Here is a 17634-nt window from a genome sequence, read left to right on the forward strand (position 1 = left end):
TAATTATTATTTTTTTATTGTGTTTTCTTCGTATAGAAATCTCTTCTAAAATAGTATAAAAAATACATAAATGTTGGAATGATATGCTGAACTATCTCAATAATTTTTATAAAATATAATCTCATAATCTCATGATATAATAATAATAATTTGGATGGAACAAAATTGATAAAATAGTTCTAAACTACTTGTCTCCAGGACTAAACAACCTAAAGCATAATGAAATCTAAAAGGACCCAAAGAAATTGCAATGAAAACAAATGTTGAAGGGGTCCTAATTCAGTAAAACCCAAAATAGTGAAGGACTAAGAAAGCTAACAAATAACAAAACACAAAATGTTTCATTCTACTCATTAATAATATATATATAGCTAGCACCTTTTTAGCGAGCAGAAATCGACAAATGTAAAGTTCTACGAATTTTTTACCTCTTGGAAAGAAAAATATTAATAGGTAAAACAGTGAAGCTGACCAACATAAACTCTTCAGGCATGGGAAGAATAAGCTCTCCCAAAATAGAGTTCAGTTTAAGACAGCTACGGCTTGAACAATGTTGAAAGAAAAAAATCTTAATCCTTGAATTAGATGTCTTTCCCATCTCCATGATCAGTTTTCTCACTAGTTCCTCAGTCCCATCCCACATCCAAAGTTAAAAAGTTTAGCATAGAGCTTTACGATACAGGGAACAAAATGCTAGCATGTAACTTCTTTAGAATCCCAATAATATTTGTAAGTTGGGAGAAATATGGCATTAATTTAGTGATTCTTAAATCACCATATAACTAAATAATAAGGCACAAATTGAAAATAGTATACTTTTAGTACATCAACATCTAAAAATAACAATAGATAGAATTAGTTGGTATCATTCACTTCTTGATAAAGTGATTGACCTCCAACTTTATGGAATACTAGCACAAGAATGCAGCCATTTCATTGAGATCTCAATTATTGAACAACAGGGTGGCGATGTTTTCAGAACAAAAAGAAAAGTATCTAAAATTGCATCTGTAGCACTGCTTAATGCTACACTTTAGACACCATTTCAAACAGTTACTTCACAAAATGAAAGAGAAAGAGCCTAATATATGAATTTCTTATTTCCCACCTTTATTTTCTCACCGTTCTGGTAATTCGTTAATGCTTTAGCTTTTGCATGTAGCAAGGATTCATTGCTAACTGAATGTCCCATTGGAGAAACTGAGGAGTGCATAATACTACCAGGATCATCATCGCAAGAATTAGGATTACCAAACTGTTCTCCATCCTGTAACGGATTCCTAATGCCTTCAACTTCATCAGTTCGACAAGTAGAAGTTATAAATCTATGATCTATGATTGGAGAATTATGTTGCATTCTCAAGTTTACTTCATCCATGAGTGCTCCTAGAGTTAGAGACAACTTTCCATAGCTGAGAGACCCACCTACAACCAGATTAATTTTGTCCCAATCACCAGAAACATTGCTCGTTTGCCTAACAGAACATTTATTTGACAGTTCCTCAGTCTGATCTCTTCCAACTAAGAAGCCCATAGGGATACAAGGCGGTGTCTCAACTGTTGGTGTCCGTAGACTTCCCACTGAATTAGCTGACTGATCATCTGGAGGAGCTATATTCCTGAAATGCAAAGAGAAGGCTGTCGAATCAAGTGTGATGTCATGATTGTTGTCATCCGCCATTCCAGACTCACTTAAACGACCAGAATTGATAAAGCTCGTTGATACAGGCCCAAAGAAATTGTCATCTGAAAAAAAGAGGAAAAACATTGTAGTATTCACAAACTTGAATGTATTATTTGGAACAATAAAAAAACCAAATGTGCTAACGATTGGAAAATAACAACTAAAAATTAGTATGAATATTATACAAATTATATCTATAAAATAAAGAAGACTTTAACTAGGCAAGGAATAGAGAGTTTGAGTCAATTTACATAAAAACAGTTAAAAAATGAAATGTTCATGAAACAAAAGCAACCACAAAGCTAGTTCAATCTAAAGTATCGTATTCTGATGGAAACTACAGAGACTAAGATGAGCTTTCTAACGTTAGTCCACCATTACGAGGAAAGTAAAGCCTGAGGTGCATATATTCATTTATAAAACAGGCAAAATTTAGTAAAAGCAAAGTGTGCCTTAAACAAATAACGCTGGCAAAGTCCAATGAATTTTTGATATGCTGGTTCCAAGCGATGGGATGTTAAAACCCATTATTGGATCCATAAAAGCATTAGAAGCATATGCCTCAAGGCACGCCAACAATAGAGGAGCACAAAAAAAAAAACCTCGAGGCTCAAGCCTCACTGTCACCAGTGAAGTCTGCGCCTTTTTCATCTGAGGCATGCGCCTCCAAGCATTATGCCTCAAGGCATGAGATGACACCTAGATCAAGTTATACAAAAAAAATATATTATATTATATTATTAATATATATTATATTATGTTATATTAATATATTTGATACAAAGCCTTAAGAAAATCAAAAGATAATTTAAATAGGATTATTTGATTTTGCGATTAATTTATTCTTTTATTTTAAATTATATTGGATTTTAGATTAATTGATAGTAGGAAGAAAATAATAGTAAATTAAGAACATTCTAAAATTTCAAATGAGACAGAATTTGATGATATTAAATATAATGATTCTTTTGAGTATAACACAAGCAAATATGAGTCTACTATGGATCTTAAATTTAATGGAATATTTAAATTTTAAGTGAATGTTTACCTAGAATCACAATTGAAACTTCTATTTTATATCAAAATTTAAGATAAAAATTTGTGATTTATGCTTTTAAAATAATAAATTAAAACAACATATCAACGGTTTATATCATATTTATGAATTATTTTTAATTTTATGAGATTTTTTTAGGCTTACGCCTCATCTCGCTAGGCAAAACGTCTCGATTCCCGATTTCTCCTTTTTAAAATTTGATTGGATAATAAATTTTGATGGTGGATACTTGCAAATAAGTAGATCTTCTTATTCCTTCTAGTGATGCCCTAAATTGTGATATACTTTCTTTTATTCACCCCTAAAATATGAGAGAATTACTACTTTAAGAAGAAAGGGGCTAAACTCATTCAAGAAATGAAGAGAAAAAAAAACTGTATCGCTAGAAGAGAGAAAAAAGGACTTCCTTAGAAAAGGCATATGATAAAAGAGAGACTACTATGGATTTCCCATTGAAGAGGAAAGAGAGAAGAGGGCATCCAATAACAAAAGAGAATCCATTTCAATTCCAATTCATGATAATTTATCCCCAACCCTATTTATAAAAATAGATCCGACAATTTAAATTCAAAACTAAATTTATCATTTGATCCACTTAACATTAAAATAAGATTACTCAAAAGATAATTCTAAGTTAATTTAAATAAAAAATAAGACTAATAAAATAAACACAAATTTATTCATGAATTAATCTAATTTGAGTTCACTCTACCCTTGGGTCTAGCCACTGTTTAAGTTTTGGATTATGTGCTACATCAACTCCATTGGGCCAAAAGAACTCTCCTTCCAAAAGGCAAAATTGCACCACCCTTCCTCAAGTATATACAATATCATCAACATCAATTTTTCAAATTGTTATCTAAGAGTCTTCAAAGGCTTTCCAACAAACTAAGTATTTGTATGCTTCAAAAGCTTCTATGGTGATTTCATCAGTAAAAATGAGTTCGGATTTGCCAATTTGTGCAGTAACAGAAAATGGAAGCACCGCAATAGCAATATTAGCACTATTACTCATAGAAGTAGAACCTCCACCATTAAAAAGTCTACTTGTAGGTACTTGAGGCTCAAAGCTGCCTCCCTATATTAGATCTTCAAGATTAAATAGAGGGCAATGATTAAAATCTGAAGACAAATCTACCAAACAATTTAAAACTATTTTCTAAGAATTGTGCAAAGACAAGAGGCACATTTATAGAGCTTTTTAATTAATATGTGGTGTAAAGCAAGAAGATCTAGTTCAAACAAATGCAAAATCACGTTCAATGATGAATTGCTTTCATTTATGTACGTTAGTTATAACTACATATTTCTCATTTTAACAATCTGAAATGTTAGATATAAAGTTTTAAGTATATGCCTAGAAGAAAATGCACTGCATTGAAAATATTGTGAATGCAAAGATAATGATATGAGAAATAGAGGCTTTCTAGGGTTCATATGATAAACAAATTTAAAAGAAATTTCTTAATAGTAAGATGCACATAACCTACCAAAAACAACAACAACAAAAAAAAACATTTATCGCACTAAGTGGGGTCGGCTACATGAATCCTTTTTCTCCATTGCGTATAATTTTATGTCATTTTCATTTAATTCTAATAATTTAAGATCATTTTTTATACAATAAACCCAATTCATCCTACGTTTGCCTCTATCTTTCATTACATAAGTTGAAACTAAAACATCTACTCTTCTAATCGGATCATCGGATTGTCGATGTTTAAAGTGACTGAACCATCTAAGACGACTCTCTCTAATTTTGTCTGTCACTGGAGCTACACCAACCCAATCATGGATATATTCATTTCACATTTTGTCTCTAAGTGTACAATCACTCATCCACCTAATCATTCTCATCTCGGCAACACTTAACTTAGTTTTATGCTTCTCTTTTAATGAATGCCACAGAGCAATGCAGGTCTCATTACAATCATATAAAATTTTCCTTTCAGTCTAAGCGCTACTTTTCTATCACACAATAGGCTCGAAGCATTCCTCCACTTCAACCAACCAACTCGAATTCTATTAATAAAATCCTCAGCAATATCACCATCACTTTGAACAATAGACCCGAGATATCTAAAGCGTTCCCACCTTTTAATAATCTGATCACCCGTAGTTACATTTCTGTCACTAGAGCTACTACTACTCAAATTACATTTCATGTAATCAGTTTTAGTTCTACTCAAACGAAGGCTTTTAGACTTTACGGTAGATCTCTATCGTTCAAGTTTTTCCTGAGCTTTTTTTTCGTCTTATCCATGAAAAAGATATCATCAGCAAAAAGCATACACCAAGGTACATCCTCCTGTAAGTGTCAAATAAGACCATCAATAACTAAAGCAAAAAGAAATGGGCTTAAAGTCGATCCCTGATGTAAACCAACAGAAATAGGAAAATATTTGGTCAATCCTCCTGTTCAAACACAAGTAACAGTTCTTGTATACATATCTTTAATAACTTGAATATGTCATATCAACATCTTTCTTCTCAAGAACTCTCCAAAGGATATCTCTCTCCAAGGATATCTCTTGGAATCTTATCGTAAGTTTTTTCTAAATCAATAAAAATCATATGTAGATCCTCCTTATTATCTCTGAACTTCTCCATCAAACTTCTCAATAAATGCATAGCTTCCATAGTAGACCTGCCCGACATAAATCCAAATTGATTATGAGAAATCTTTGTAATACGTCTTAACCTATGTTCAATTACCCTCTCCCATAATTTTAAAGTATGACACATTAACTTAATTCCTCTATAATTGGCACACTCTTGTGCATTCCTTTTTTTCTTAAAAATGGGAATCAAAAGACTCTTCCTCCAATCCTCGGGCATCTTTTTAATTTTTAAAATAATATTAAAAAGTTTAGTAAGCCAAGAAACTTTCAAATCTCCTAAATATTTCCACACTTCAATTAGGATATATCAGGTCCTACAGACTTTCCACCCTTGATTTTCTTTAAAGCCTCCTCAACATCTTTTTCACTAATGTGACAGTAAAAATGAAACAATTTATTGTTATTAACGAAATTAAGCTCACTATGGTCAATCGTATTTTTCGAAACTTCATTAAATAGTTTATTAAAATAACTCACCCACCTACTTTGAATATCTTTTTCTAAGAAAAGCACTTTTGATCTCCATCTTTAATATACTATACTTGAGTTAAATCTTTACTTTCTTTTCTCTTTGTTTGGCTAGTTCATATATATATTTTTCATCATCTTTAGTATCTCATCCATTATAAATATTATTAAAAACAGAATTTTTAGCGAGATTGTTCTCTTAAACTCCCTATGGACCGTTTGATATTTTTCCCCATTCTCTAAGTTTTCACATTTAAATCAATTTTTATAGTATATCTTCTTATATTTTATCTTTTCTTGCACAATATTAATTAACCACCAACTATTTTTATTTATAGAAACATTTTCTTTTGATTCTCTAAGTACAACTTTTGTCACATGTTTAATAGCTTTTGTTGTTTTATCCCACAAAGAATTTGTTTCTTCACGAACATCTCAAATTTTAAAATCTTGAATTTTACTCATAAAAATAATTTTATTTATATCATTTAGGTACCACCATCTAATTCTACGATGAAGATTTTTAGTATTCTTTATTTTACAATTCTTCATCTTAAAATCTAAAACTAATGATTGATCTTGAGTACTTAAACCTCATTTGGAATGACCTTACAATCTTTACATTCCCGACAATCTCTTCTTCTCATAAGAAAACAATCAATTTGTGTTTTATTAGATCTATTCTTATAATTAATAATATGTTCATCTCTATGTTCATCTCTTTTCTTGAACTTTTCTTGAATAAAGTATTAGCAATAATAAAATCATACGCTAAAGCAAAATCTAATATAGCTCTATTTTCTTCATTACTCACTTCAAAACCGTAGCCACTACGAACATTTCTAAAATCTTCTATCACTCTATACATGTCTATTTAAATCTCCTCCAATAAAAATCCTTTCTCCAAGAGGTATCATTTGTATTAAGTCTTCTAAGTCATTCCAGAATTTATCTTTAAAACCTATATCTAAACCTTCTTGAGAAGCATAAACACTCATAATATTAAAAATCTTAGTATCAACAATAATCATAAGAGTTATAATTTTATCTCTAACTCTATTAATTTTACCAACATTATGTTTCAAACTCGTATTCATAATTACACCTACCCCATTTCTAGTGAGACTCTTACTTGAATACCAAAGTTACGCATAACTTACCAAATGATTTAATTTAGGGTGTGTTCGCGGCGTCGTTTTCGTTGCTTATCAGCCAAAAATGCCAAATGTAGTGTTTGGGAGGCCGCTTCGTGCGAGCTTTTTGACGGCGTGTAGCTACGAAACGGCCAAAGCCAAAAAAAGGTCGGAGGATGAGTTCCGCGGTTTGAGCTCCGTTTTAAGTGTGAAATGTCATTGGTACCCTTCTATAATTTTTGAAATCCCTCCCTCTATCCCCACAAATAACCTTTCTCGCCTTCTCCTCCCACTCTCTATCGCTGTGTGGCTTTAAGGCAGAATCCCGGCTCCCTTCTCCCCTTTGTCCGTTCTCGGTGTAGTCGCCTCTTGCTGCCTATCTTTGTATTATATCTCTTCTTCTCCTTTGTTCTCTGTGGGGGTGGTTTGATGGTTTGTGTTTTACTATCTTTTTCTTTTGGTGGTTTGATGATTTGCATTTTACCATCTTCTCGATTTACTTGTTGGTAGTTTGATGGTATGTGTTTTCCCTCTCTCTGTGTATGGTATGATGCTTTCCTAATAACTTGCATTGAGTCAATGTAAATATCAAAATTCAGATGTTAGATAAGTTATTTTATATGAATTTCCTCTTCTTCAATCAGGAAAAGCATTTATAAAAAAATTATCAATATATTAAATGGATGATAGAAGATGTTTTGTTTCCAACAAGCATAACCCACTTACTATTGTGTAAATATATAACTATGATAAACATTTAACATTATATAGATAGTTTCCTTCAAATGTGCTACTTCATGATGTTTAAATACAGCCTTATGCTAAATAAAAATGTTGTATAGAGGCCCTTTTGTGATATCGAAAATCTTGTGTGAAAGGAAAAAGTTTGCCATAATTTATCATTTTTCTTTAGAGCAAATTTCAAAGTTTAGTTTGGCCATTGTTCTAACTTCAATATCCCTCTAATCAAATCATGATTTTATTATTTAAATAATCTAACTAATAAATAATCTTATTCATAAATTTTTACTAAAAGTCAATTAATCCCATAATGCAATTTTTTTTTATTTGATCATTGACAAATAATTCAATCGTATCAACAGGGGTAAAGGTTTATGTTCTCTTAAAAATAATAATTTTTAGATAATTTCGATCGTAAAGGCTCCAAAATCTAGATCAATATTGAAGATCTCCATTACCCAACTTTGAAACAATATATGATTCAACATTCATTACACACTTCAATGGTTAAGCCATCTACCGATTGTATTCATAAAAACTACATATTGAAAGTAAGAAAGGTGTGATACAAGATTCCTAAGACAAGTTTTTCCAAATGAATGGAAACTTGTGTGTTACTAAGGGGCTATTTGGCTGCAAGTAGGATTTAACGTTATTAGGATTTGGTAAATCTATAAATTCGTAAATCCACTCATCCCTTGAATTTACTAAATTTGGATTTAGGCAACGAGTAAGGCAAAATTGGATTTACTAAATCCAAAAAATTTGTAAATCCATGGAACTATATTTTTCCATTCGGCTAATCCGATGATAAATACAACTAAAAGCCTCTGCCAAACAACCGCAGTAGAGCACATGTTTATTTGCTAATATTAAATGTCGCATATTTACAAAAAAAAAAAGAGGTAAAACATTTCAAGAAAAAGGATGAAGGTGTAGAACCAAAAGTGGCTACTCAAACCGGCAAGTTTATTTGCTAATATTACATGTCACATATTTACAAAAAGAAGAGGTAAAACATTTCAACAAAAAGATGAAGGTGTAGAACCAAAAGTGGCCACTGAACTAGCAAGAGCTCATCCTTCAGCACAAGCTAGCTGGGCAAACGAATCCAGGAGTGAATGATAAAGGGTCAATTCAAGACACCAAAAAATAAAACAAAACCCAGTAATGCGCTCATGAGTCGAGTATAATAGGTCAAGTACAGAGGGTAAATTACGAAGAGAACCATAGGCAGAGAAACTCCCCCTACAACAAAAGAAGTCAAATGAGAAAATATCTCTCCAAGAACCCAATTTTATTGGAGATGTTACTAATAAAGACGGCTATATATCTCTAAAGATCTAGAAATGATATATGCTTAAGAATGTCGTTTTATAAAAGGACATCCCCAATAAATATAGAGTATTAAATGTAAACGGGGATCCCCCAAATTTTCGGCTCAAGGTAGCTAAGGAATCCCCCTCAAATCTCCTTCATCCTACTCATTGCTACCTTAGCTCGACTGCTCAACTCTCTCTCTCTCCCCCCTCCCTATTCTCTCTTTTTCCAGATGCTTCATTTCTTCGGTGAGATTCAAGAATAAATCTAGGTTCAACACCATAAAAAATTGTGATGAGTGTGGATCAAACTAGAAACAAAAAAAGAAGCAACGCAAGGGAAAAACATAGCCACTGAGAAGTTGCGAGTAACATGAACTGTACCAGAGATTTTGTAACCCAGTAGATAAATGATCTCAAAGAGTAGATGATGGAGATGATCAAAGGTACACTTACTAAAGCAACAGCACTGTCATCTCAGCAGACAGCCCCTTCACGTCAAAGGAGGGAACCTAGCACTAAGTCAAAGGAGAGAACCTGGCACCAACGCTAGAAGAGCCCATTCACCAACCATAGGTGAAGAGGATGACGCATACTATTCTGATAGCATGGTTTCAACCCCATCAAATCGCAACAAATGAAGGTGTGTCAATGTGCCACAAGCCAGTAAACCGGAGAATGTCTTCTCCATAGAGATCTCTAAAGCAAAACCCCTAAGTACTTCAAAACCCCGTCCCTAGAATCCCATCGTCGAACACTTCTGATCATGTCGCCTCTTTTGATTTCATCGTGAGTTTGCTAAGGACGAATGACGCATTGAAGTGTTGATTCTTCCTTATAACTCTTAAGGATTCTGCCATTAAATTGTTCAAAGGCTTGTAAATTGGAAGTGATACCTATTTCGTAGAGTTCAAGAAGAGTTTATAGCACAGTTTTCTAGCATGCAGAAGCCCCACAAATAATATGCCGACGCTGCTGCAACTTATCAGGAATATGGAGAGTCCCTGAGTGCCTTTGTAACTGGCTTTCAAAACGAGATGCTGAAACTGAAAAAATATATAACCCACAATCATCCACGCTGCCCTAGCTCAAGAGCTTAAGAAGGGTACATTTTGATATGTGTTGGGCCTTCAACGCCTAAGGATGTTGGCCAAGTTACCGGAACTCACCAACAATCACATACGGGAGAGGAGAACAACTCACCTGTGGTCCACCTCAGGGCCGGACATTAGGAGAAGCATCCTTTGAAGAGGAGCTTCCATAGAGAAAAATGAAAGTCAATCGTCCCCCGCAACCAGCGGTCAGGCCCAATATTTGAGGAGCATCATCCTTGTCCGTTCCAGAATAGGACTCGTATGTCAAAGAGGGGAGTTCGCCCCCAGAATGACGAGCTCAGTATCAGGAGAGAATATCAAATTGCCATATGGAGAGGAGGTCCCCACCTCCAACTCATGAAATCCTCCAAGCAGACTCTGTTGAGAGTCTCGATGACTGAAGTAGCAAAAATCATTCAGAACAAGGATTAATTTCGGAAGGTCGCTCCGATAAAAGACAAAAATTACATCTATGATCCTGAGTGGTATTGTAAATATCATAGAGACCAAGGACACGACACGACAGAGTGTTAGCACCTCTGGAACTTAAATGAGGAATTAATCAAGACTGAAAAATTAAGAGAATTTGTAAAACCTGGGGCAGTTACACAAAGGCAAGGGAAAGCCCCATCAAAGAAAGATAGTAACAAACTCAATGCGCGAACTTCATCCACATCGTCAGTGTCGTCCCAACCATACTTGGTGAGGATGGAGTCAAGTCCTCTAGACAAACCGGCATGGCAACCTCATTTCAACAATGAATCATGCGTCATCGGCCCATCATCTTAATGGAGGAAAACCTGTCTGCTAAAGGCAATCTCTACAACAACGTTATCTTGGTGACAGCCCTGATCGCCAACTTCCCAAATAGAAGCATCTTCATCGATACAGGAAGTTCATTTTGTTCAAATTTGTCTTTGATAAGCAATTTACCATCATGGCTGATTATATCGCAGTTGACTTGCCAACAACCTACAATTTCATCTTTGGTTGTCCCCTCCTCAACGCCTTTAGAGTCGTCGTCTTAACCTAACATATAGTGGTAAAATTCCCGGGAGGAGGTGAGGTGATCACTATGACATGGAGCAGTCACACACCTGTTATCAATGAGTTGTAAGCAATGTGCATCGGGAGACAATGGATTTGAGGTACAGCAAGGAAGAGTTGAGGTCACTGGAGGCTGACTACAACAAGGAATTACAATATTTGCATTAGGCAACCAACATATGATGGACCCGAAGTCAAAAGGCAAATGAAGAATGTGCATGGACTTCATCAGCCCGAACTCGGTCTGTCTAAAAGACAACTATCAACTGACACGAATTGTTGCGCACATAAACTTAGTTGCCGGTCACTCGGTCATTAGCTTTATGGATGCCTTCTCTGAGTATCATCAAATAAAAATGCACCACACGGATGTTGAGAAGAATGCATTCATCACCAGGAAATGTGTTTTGTTATAATATAATATCCTTATGGCATAAGAATGTGAGTACCACCTACCAAAAAATGATATATGTAACATTCGTCGATCAGAAAAGAAAAGAAAAATTAAGTCTGTTTAAAAATAAAATGCCTAAACAAACATAAAAGAGTTAAAAGAAAATTTCAAAATACTAAATATAACATGAAATTAAACCTGCTTAAGTGCAAGTTCAGAGCTAAAATAGAAAAATTCCTAGAGTGTTTGCTAACACCCAAAGGAATCAAAGTCAGTCATGAGAAGGTTCAAGCACTCGTAGATTGCGACATCAATAAGTTTCAAAAACCAATAAGTTGAATCACCGGTCTAAGTCACTTCATCTCTAAATCTAACGATAAGTGCGCAGGGCAAGAGCTTCTCATGGATGACCGAGTGCGAACAAGCCTTTCAACAATTGAGGATCTTTCTGATGATGTCGCCACTGCTTCAAAGCCCAAGTTCAATGAAAAATTGTACCTATATCATGGAGTTGGCTCCGAGACAATAAACTCAAACATAGCGCGAGTGAAGTGAGAGGAGCAATTTTATGTCTATTAAATAAACAGGATTGTACGGGACGCCAAACTCAGGTACTCAATTATGGGAAAACTAACTTTGCTTTAATCATATCAGCTCGAAAGCTTCACATATGCTTCTAAACACACCAAATATGAGTAATTATCGACCATCCACTCAAGTCGATCATAGCCAAGCCAAAGTACTCAGGGTAACTCCTAAAATTGGTGGTCAAGCCCAAGAAGTTTGACCTATCCTATACCCCCAAAACGGCAACCGAAACATAGGCCATAGTTGGCTTCTTCATAGATTTCTACGAGCCTAGCGACCAAGATGATGGAGCGACAAGTCAATATCCAACTTGGATCATACATGTAGAAGGAGCATTGAGCCAAGGTGGAGCTTCTTGAGAGTCGCAGAGATAAGCCCAACCAGATATCACCATTACCACTTGGTAGAGGTCACGCTCGAAGTGACTAACAAACAGGCTGACTATGATGTCCTCATCACTAAATTATGATTTGCACACAGGATCGGAGTGCGGCTCCTTCTAGAAAAATCTAACTCTCACTTGGTGGCGAATAAGGTCAAGGCCATAGAAAAAAATCATTGTAAAATATCTCTCCAGGTTGAAGACAAAGATAGGATAGCTCGAGTCCTTCAAAATCAAACATATCGAAATGATAATCACGTGGTAGACCTTCTATCTAGGTGCTATCATCCAATTAAAATCTCACCGTAAAAGCTCATCGGACCTACAATTGAAGAAGTTGAAATCATGGAGGTTGAAGTCGAGAGAACAAGAGGTGGGGTGAACCCCGACTTCCACTTCCTCAATATCGGGAAACCCTACGCTAAGTTGAACGATCCCAAGTGATTCAAAATCAAGGAGCTTAATATCTCATTTTGAATGAATAGTTCTTTCAAAGGTCGGCAATCTTGTTTACTTAAGGTGTGTACAAGAATATGAAGTGGCCAGCATCCTCAAGGAAGTCCATTTAGGCGAATGAGAGATCACTCTAGAGGGAAGACATTGGTGAATTTGATACTTAGGCAATGCTAATTTTGGCACACTCTCAGGAATGATACAGAAGATTTTGCCATAAGGTGGGAGAAATGCCAGAAATTTGCTCTCATGGACCTCAAAGCTACCCACAAGCTGCAACCCATCATGAGCTCTTAGTTGTTTGTCGTTTGGGGGCTCAACCTCCTCAAACCATTCCCATCTTCCAAAGGGCAATGGAAATTCATATTAGTCGCAATTGATTATTTCTCGAAATGGATAGAAGTTAAAGACTCAAACCATTGAAGTTATTCGCTATTTTATTTGGATAGATGTTATTTTTCAATATAGTCTACCCATGGTCATCCTTACCGATAATGGGACATAATTCGTCAACCAATAATTTAAAAATCCCTGTCAAAGCTAGAAAATCAACCTGAAGTTCACTTCCGTTCAAATTCCACGGAGGAACAAGAAGTTGAAGTCACAAACAAATTAATCCTCAACCTGATGAGAAAGAAGGCAGAAGAATTGAAAGGCAATTGGGTCGATTTCCTTTCGTCCACAAACATAGGCCAACACACACCCTCAATTGCGACCGAACAAACCCCGTTAATGATCTCACGCGAAATTAAATTTATATTGTCGGTTTGGTATAGCTTACGCAACCAAAGAGTGGTTGAGGCCTAGGAGTTCGTAGAAGAGAATCTTGATGAGTGGCAATACATAAGCAAGGACGGAAAGAAAATAACACTCAACTTGCGAGAAGAATAGTGCACCGAGTCAGCCCTCAAATAGGAAAAAACAAGAGGATAACAGCACGTTACAACGACACTCATGTATGATAAATGCTTTAAAGAACTGGACTTTATGATGAAGAAGACCTGCCCAACCGCACGCAACCAAACTGTCAAAAAACTTGACCAGACATGGACTAGGTCTTCCTTATTAGGAAACAAGTAGCCCAAAAACCCTACAAGCTACATACGTTTGCCGGAAAAAAGTACCCGAACATGGAGCGGAGATAACATAGATCTATTTTACCCTTAAAATATGTGCTTTGTCACTTAAGACTCACTCAAGCGAACGATTTGTAAATTTTCTTGAAAGTAAAATTCGCTCAAGTCCTATTACGTAGAGTCATTATGATAAGAACATGGTACACATTTAGAAAGATAGTCAACTATTCTCCTAGCGAGGTTGGAAGCCTCCGAGCAGTGGAACCTTGTAGGGTTAGCTTAGCATGCCCCCAAGAAAGTAAGATTAAAATAAAGTCAAAAGTCCCTGGTAGGTGGATAATAGTTCTCACCTAAACAAATAAAAATTGTCCTTCTATCATGGACATGACTCCAACCAAACAAGATTACTAAGTCAATCCTCAATAATTTCTTACTCAAAATAATGTCAAAGTGAATAATTATCGCTCTCACCCCTATACGGATCTCGTAGGGACAAACGCACTCAGATTTAATGAACTCTCCTGCAGAGAGTAGCCTGTTCCTTACAGACTCGACCAAAAGCCATCACAGTTAACTGATAAGTTAAGATAGAATAAAAATCTACTAAGCACATACAAAAAATTTTCCACAAACCGAAAGAAGAAAAGGAGACAGGTATGAGAAGGAAAGTTTTTTTATTTCATTGATAATGAAAGTACAATTACACTCGATTATTCAGTCTTTGTTATTTGGTCGTTGGCCACTCGCTTTCTCTCTCTTCATTTATATTTACAAGATATGGTGGAAAAACTTTTCGGTTATTCGATCCACTTTTACAGTAGCCCTTCAATTGAATCATAAGGCCTACTCCTCACCACCTTTCATTGAATCGAAAGGCTTCTCGTTGACAAACAAATTCCTCAAAACTAAACGAGAAAGTGTATCAAAAGAGAGTGGGGGAAGGAGAGAAGTGGCTATCCACTTCGCCCTAAAGGGAGAAGGGGGTTGGCGACCATCAGAAGACCCCCCGCCAGTTGAGGATGGTAAAAAAGGAAGTGTAGTTGAATAAAGGTTGTGGGCAGCCAGAACAACCAACAAGGGATCTCAAACCCTCAAGTTGTGGACGCCACAGAAAAGGTTACTAGAATGAATTTGACCCAGCAGACCTTTATTCACAAGTGTATCCTCCTTGGAGACTGGACAAACCCTCTATACTCTAGTTGCAACCTTCAAAATCGACAAGGTGACGTTCAAAACCAACAAAATAGAAGTTTTTCCTTTCAAAAAACAATAAAAAAGAAGTTTAAAGACCAAGGTGAGTCGTTTGAATCGTCCTCACCATTTTCCTCAACTTTCTCAGCTGGAGTTCGCTTCTGATAGTTCTCAATTTTATTTTAGGGATATTTTTATAGAACTGGAACAAGAAGTTTAAAGGACGTAAGAAAGCGAGTACGAGTCCTCTGACTCGTCCTTAGTACTTTACTCGACTTCCCCACTAGAAGTTTACTTCTGATAGTTCTCAAGTTTATTTGAGAATTTTTGTTACAAAACTCGGGGGAAAAAAAACCCAAGCAGTTATAGCAGTAAAGGCAGAGGAACCGGTGGGGATATTAAATATTATATTTATGACAGTGATCCATTGATCACCAATCGCACGACATGTCACCATCCAGTGTTCTTCTAGCGGCTACAACAATTCTAATGGGTATTCTCTTTCTATGATCAAAATAGTATCTCTTCTTCCATCGGTCGGATGTCATTGCAATCGAATCCTACACTCGAAGAACTCGATAACTCGTTCAAACAAGAGTTATTTGGCCGAGCAAGCCTTAACAATTTATCGGGCAGATCAACTGTGTTTTTCTAGTTCGACCGACTTCTATCATAATAGTTTATATTCTTATTCTCAAAAGACAGATAGCCCAACAATGATTTTTCTAATTCAGTCATCACCTCATTATATGTTGAATTACTCATCCTATACTGCTCAAGCATTCTAAAACCCATCTATCTTCTACCCTAAAAACACGGGTCAGGCCTTGGGGCTTGACTCCCCCATTAACGACGAAAAACTCCACAATAAGCAGCTCATGAATCACCACATAGATGAATTTAAATAATTACTTATACATAAAAAACTACAAGATCCTCTAAATAGGTCTGGCATAAGACAGAACCTGTTTACGTCAACGACTTAATTGAGAGATGATGGGGTACAGGTGAGGCGAATATCTGCCTCAAAAGATTTTTAGGTCACTCGTCACGATATTCATTGTATGATTCGCTCGTGACAGCTCGCCTAGCTGATTAACGCAGATATCTCAGTCAAGTGGCATCATCCAACTCACCGAGCAGAGTATTTACTACATTTAACTGCCATCAGATATTTTATCACTTTGTTTGTATAGTCGAGTTTTGTAAGTGTCCAACAAATCGTTGAAAAATCTCAATGTACAATTAATCTAAGGTCCAACACTTGTAGAGACAAGAGTCATTCATAATAATAGATATCTCATACCTTTACTTGAAGCACGAGATAAGCAAAGATGGACTAGAGCAATAATAGAAAATGTATAAAATAATTTCATTTTATTTCCTTCAAAAAATTTACACTAAGTTTTTTACAAAATGAAAGCAAGAAAGAAATTTACTAAGAATATCACATCATACATTTGATGAATCTCCATCACTCATGTTCTCACTATCACCTTCCTACTTGGAATCCGAAACTAGCTCTATAAACTTTACTATATTGGCACATTAAAATAAAATCATCGTATACTTCACCATGTGGTCGAGACAGTAGCGGATTCCATTCCAGAACATTACCATAAAGGGTAGCCCTCTGTGCGGCGCTTTATGAGAGCTCCTTGGCAAACTCTGCACGAGTCTTCATGATCATTATGCGCTCCTTCAGCAGCCAGACTTCCTTCTCCAAAGCCTTGCACTGCTCTTGCAACAAGGCATTTTCCACCTCTAGGGCCCTATTAAGCGACTAAGCCACTGTGGAAGAGTTTCCCTCCAACGAGGAGAGCTTGTCTCACACAGATCGGATAGGCTGCCTAAGATTCTTCCTTTTTGTCATATTTTTTCTTCGATGTATGAAGCATGCGCTGATAGGAAGTTAAGAAGGCGTTATCAGCCTGCCACCTGAGCATCTGAAGGCAAGCAACCTCCAATGAAAAGTCCACTGTTCAAACCAACAAAAGTATTGGTCGTGGAGGGAGAAGAAAGGGCAATACCTAGAAGGTAGGCATACCGCGCCTGATGAAGCATCGAGGTGTTCCTGTCCATAGTCCTCTTGAAGAGGGCATACGGCTGCCCTCACTCAACTTCACCACCTCATCTCTCTTCTTCTTGGGACCGACCCATTTAGCACCAACGACTTGGAGGCACCTGAAACTCTGCCCCATTTTGGAGGTGGCTCGTCCTCCAAGGGCCCCTTTCCTTTCCTCTTACATTCCGCCTCCTGACGGACAAGCAACAAGAACTCCTCCTCGTCTTCAACAGTAGCCTCTTCCTCGCCTTCAACAGTAGCCTCTTCCTCGCCTGGAGGCCTATCCTCTCCACCTTCAATAACTGCCTGTGCAGCAGCAGG

General features: G+C 36.2%; 1 protein-coding gene across 1 annotated transcript in view; it reads right to left on the reverse strand.

Annotated features, from left to right (window-relative positions):
- Positions 1 to 17634, reverse strand: part of LOC110038514 — a 78933-nt gene that overhangs the window by 60422 nt on the left and 877 nt on the right. Inside the window, exon 2 of the mRNA XM_020743376.1 lies at positions 1109 to 1746. Within this exon, the coding sequence (XP_020599035.1) occupies positions 1109 to 1746 (638 nt within the window). The remainder of the gene's footprint in view (positions 1 to 1108; positions 1747 to 17634) is intronic.

The sequence above is a fragment of the Phalaenopsis equestris genome, unplaced genomic scaffold, assembly GCF_001263595.1.
Source record: "Phalaenopsis equestris unplaced genomic scaffold, ASM126359v1 Scaffold233005, whole genome shotgun sequence".
NCBI classification, from domain to species: domain Eukaryota; kingdom Viridiplantae; phylum Streptophyta; class Magnoliopsida; order Asparagales; family Orchidaceae; genus Phalaenopsis; species Phalaenopsis equestris.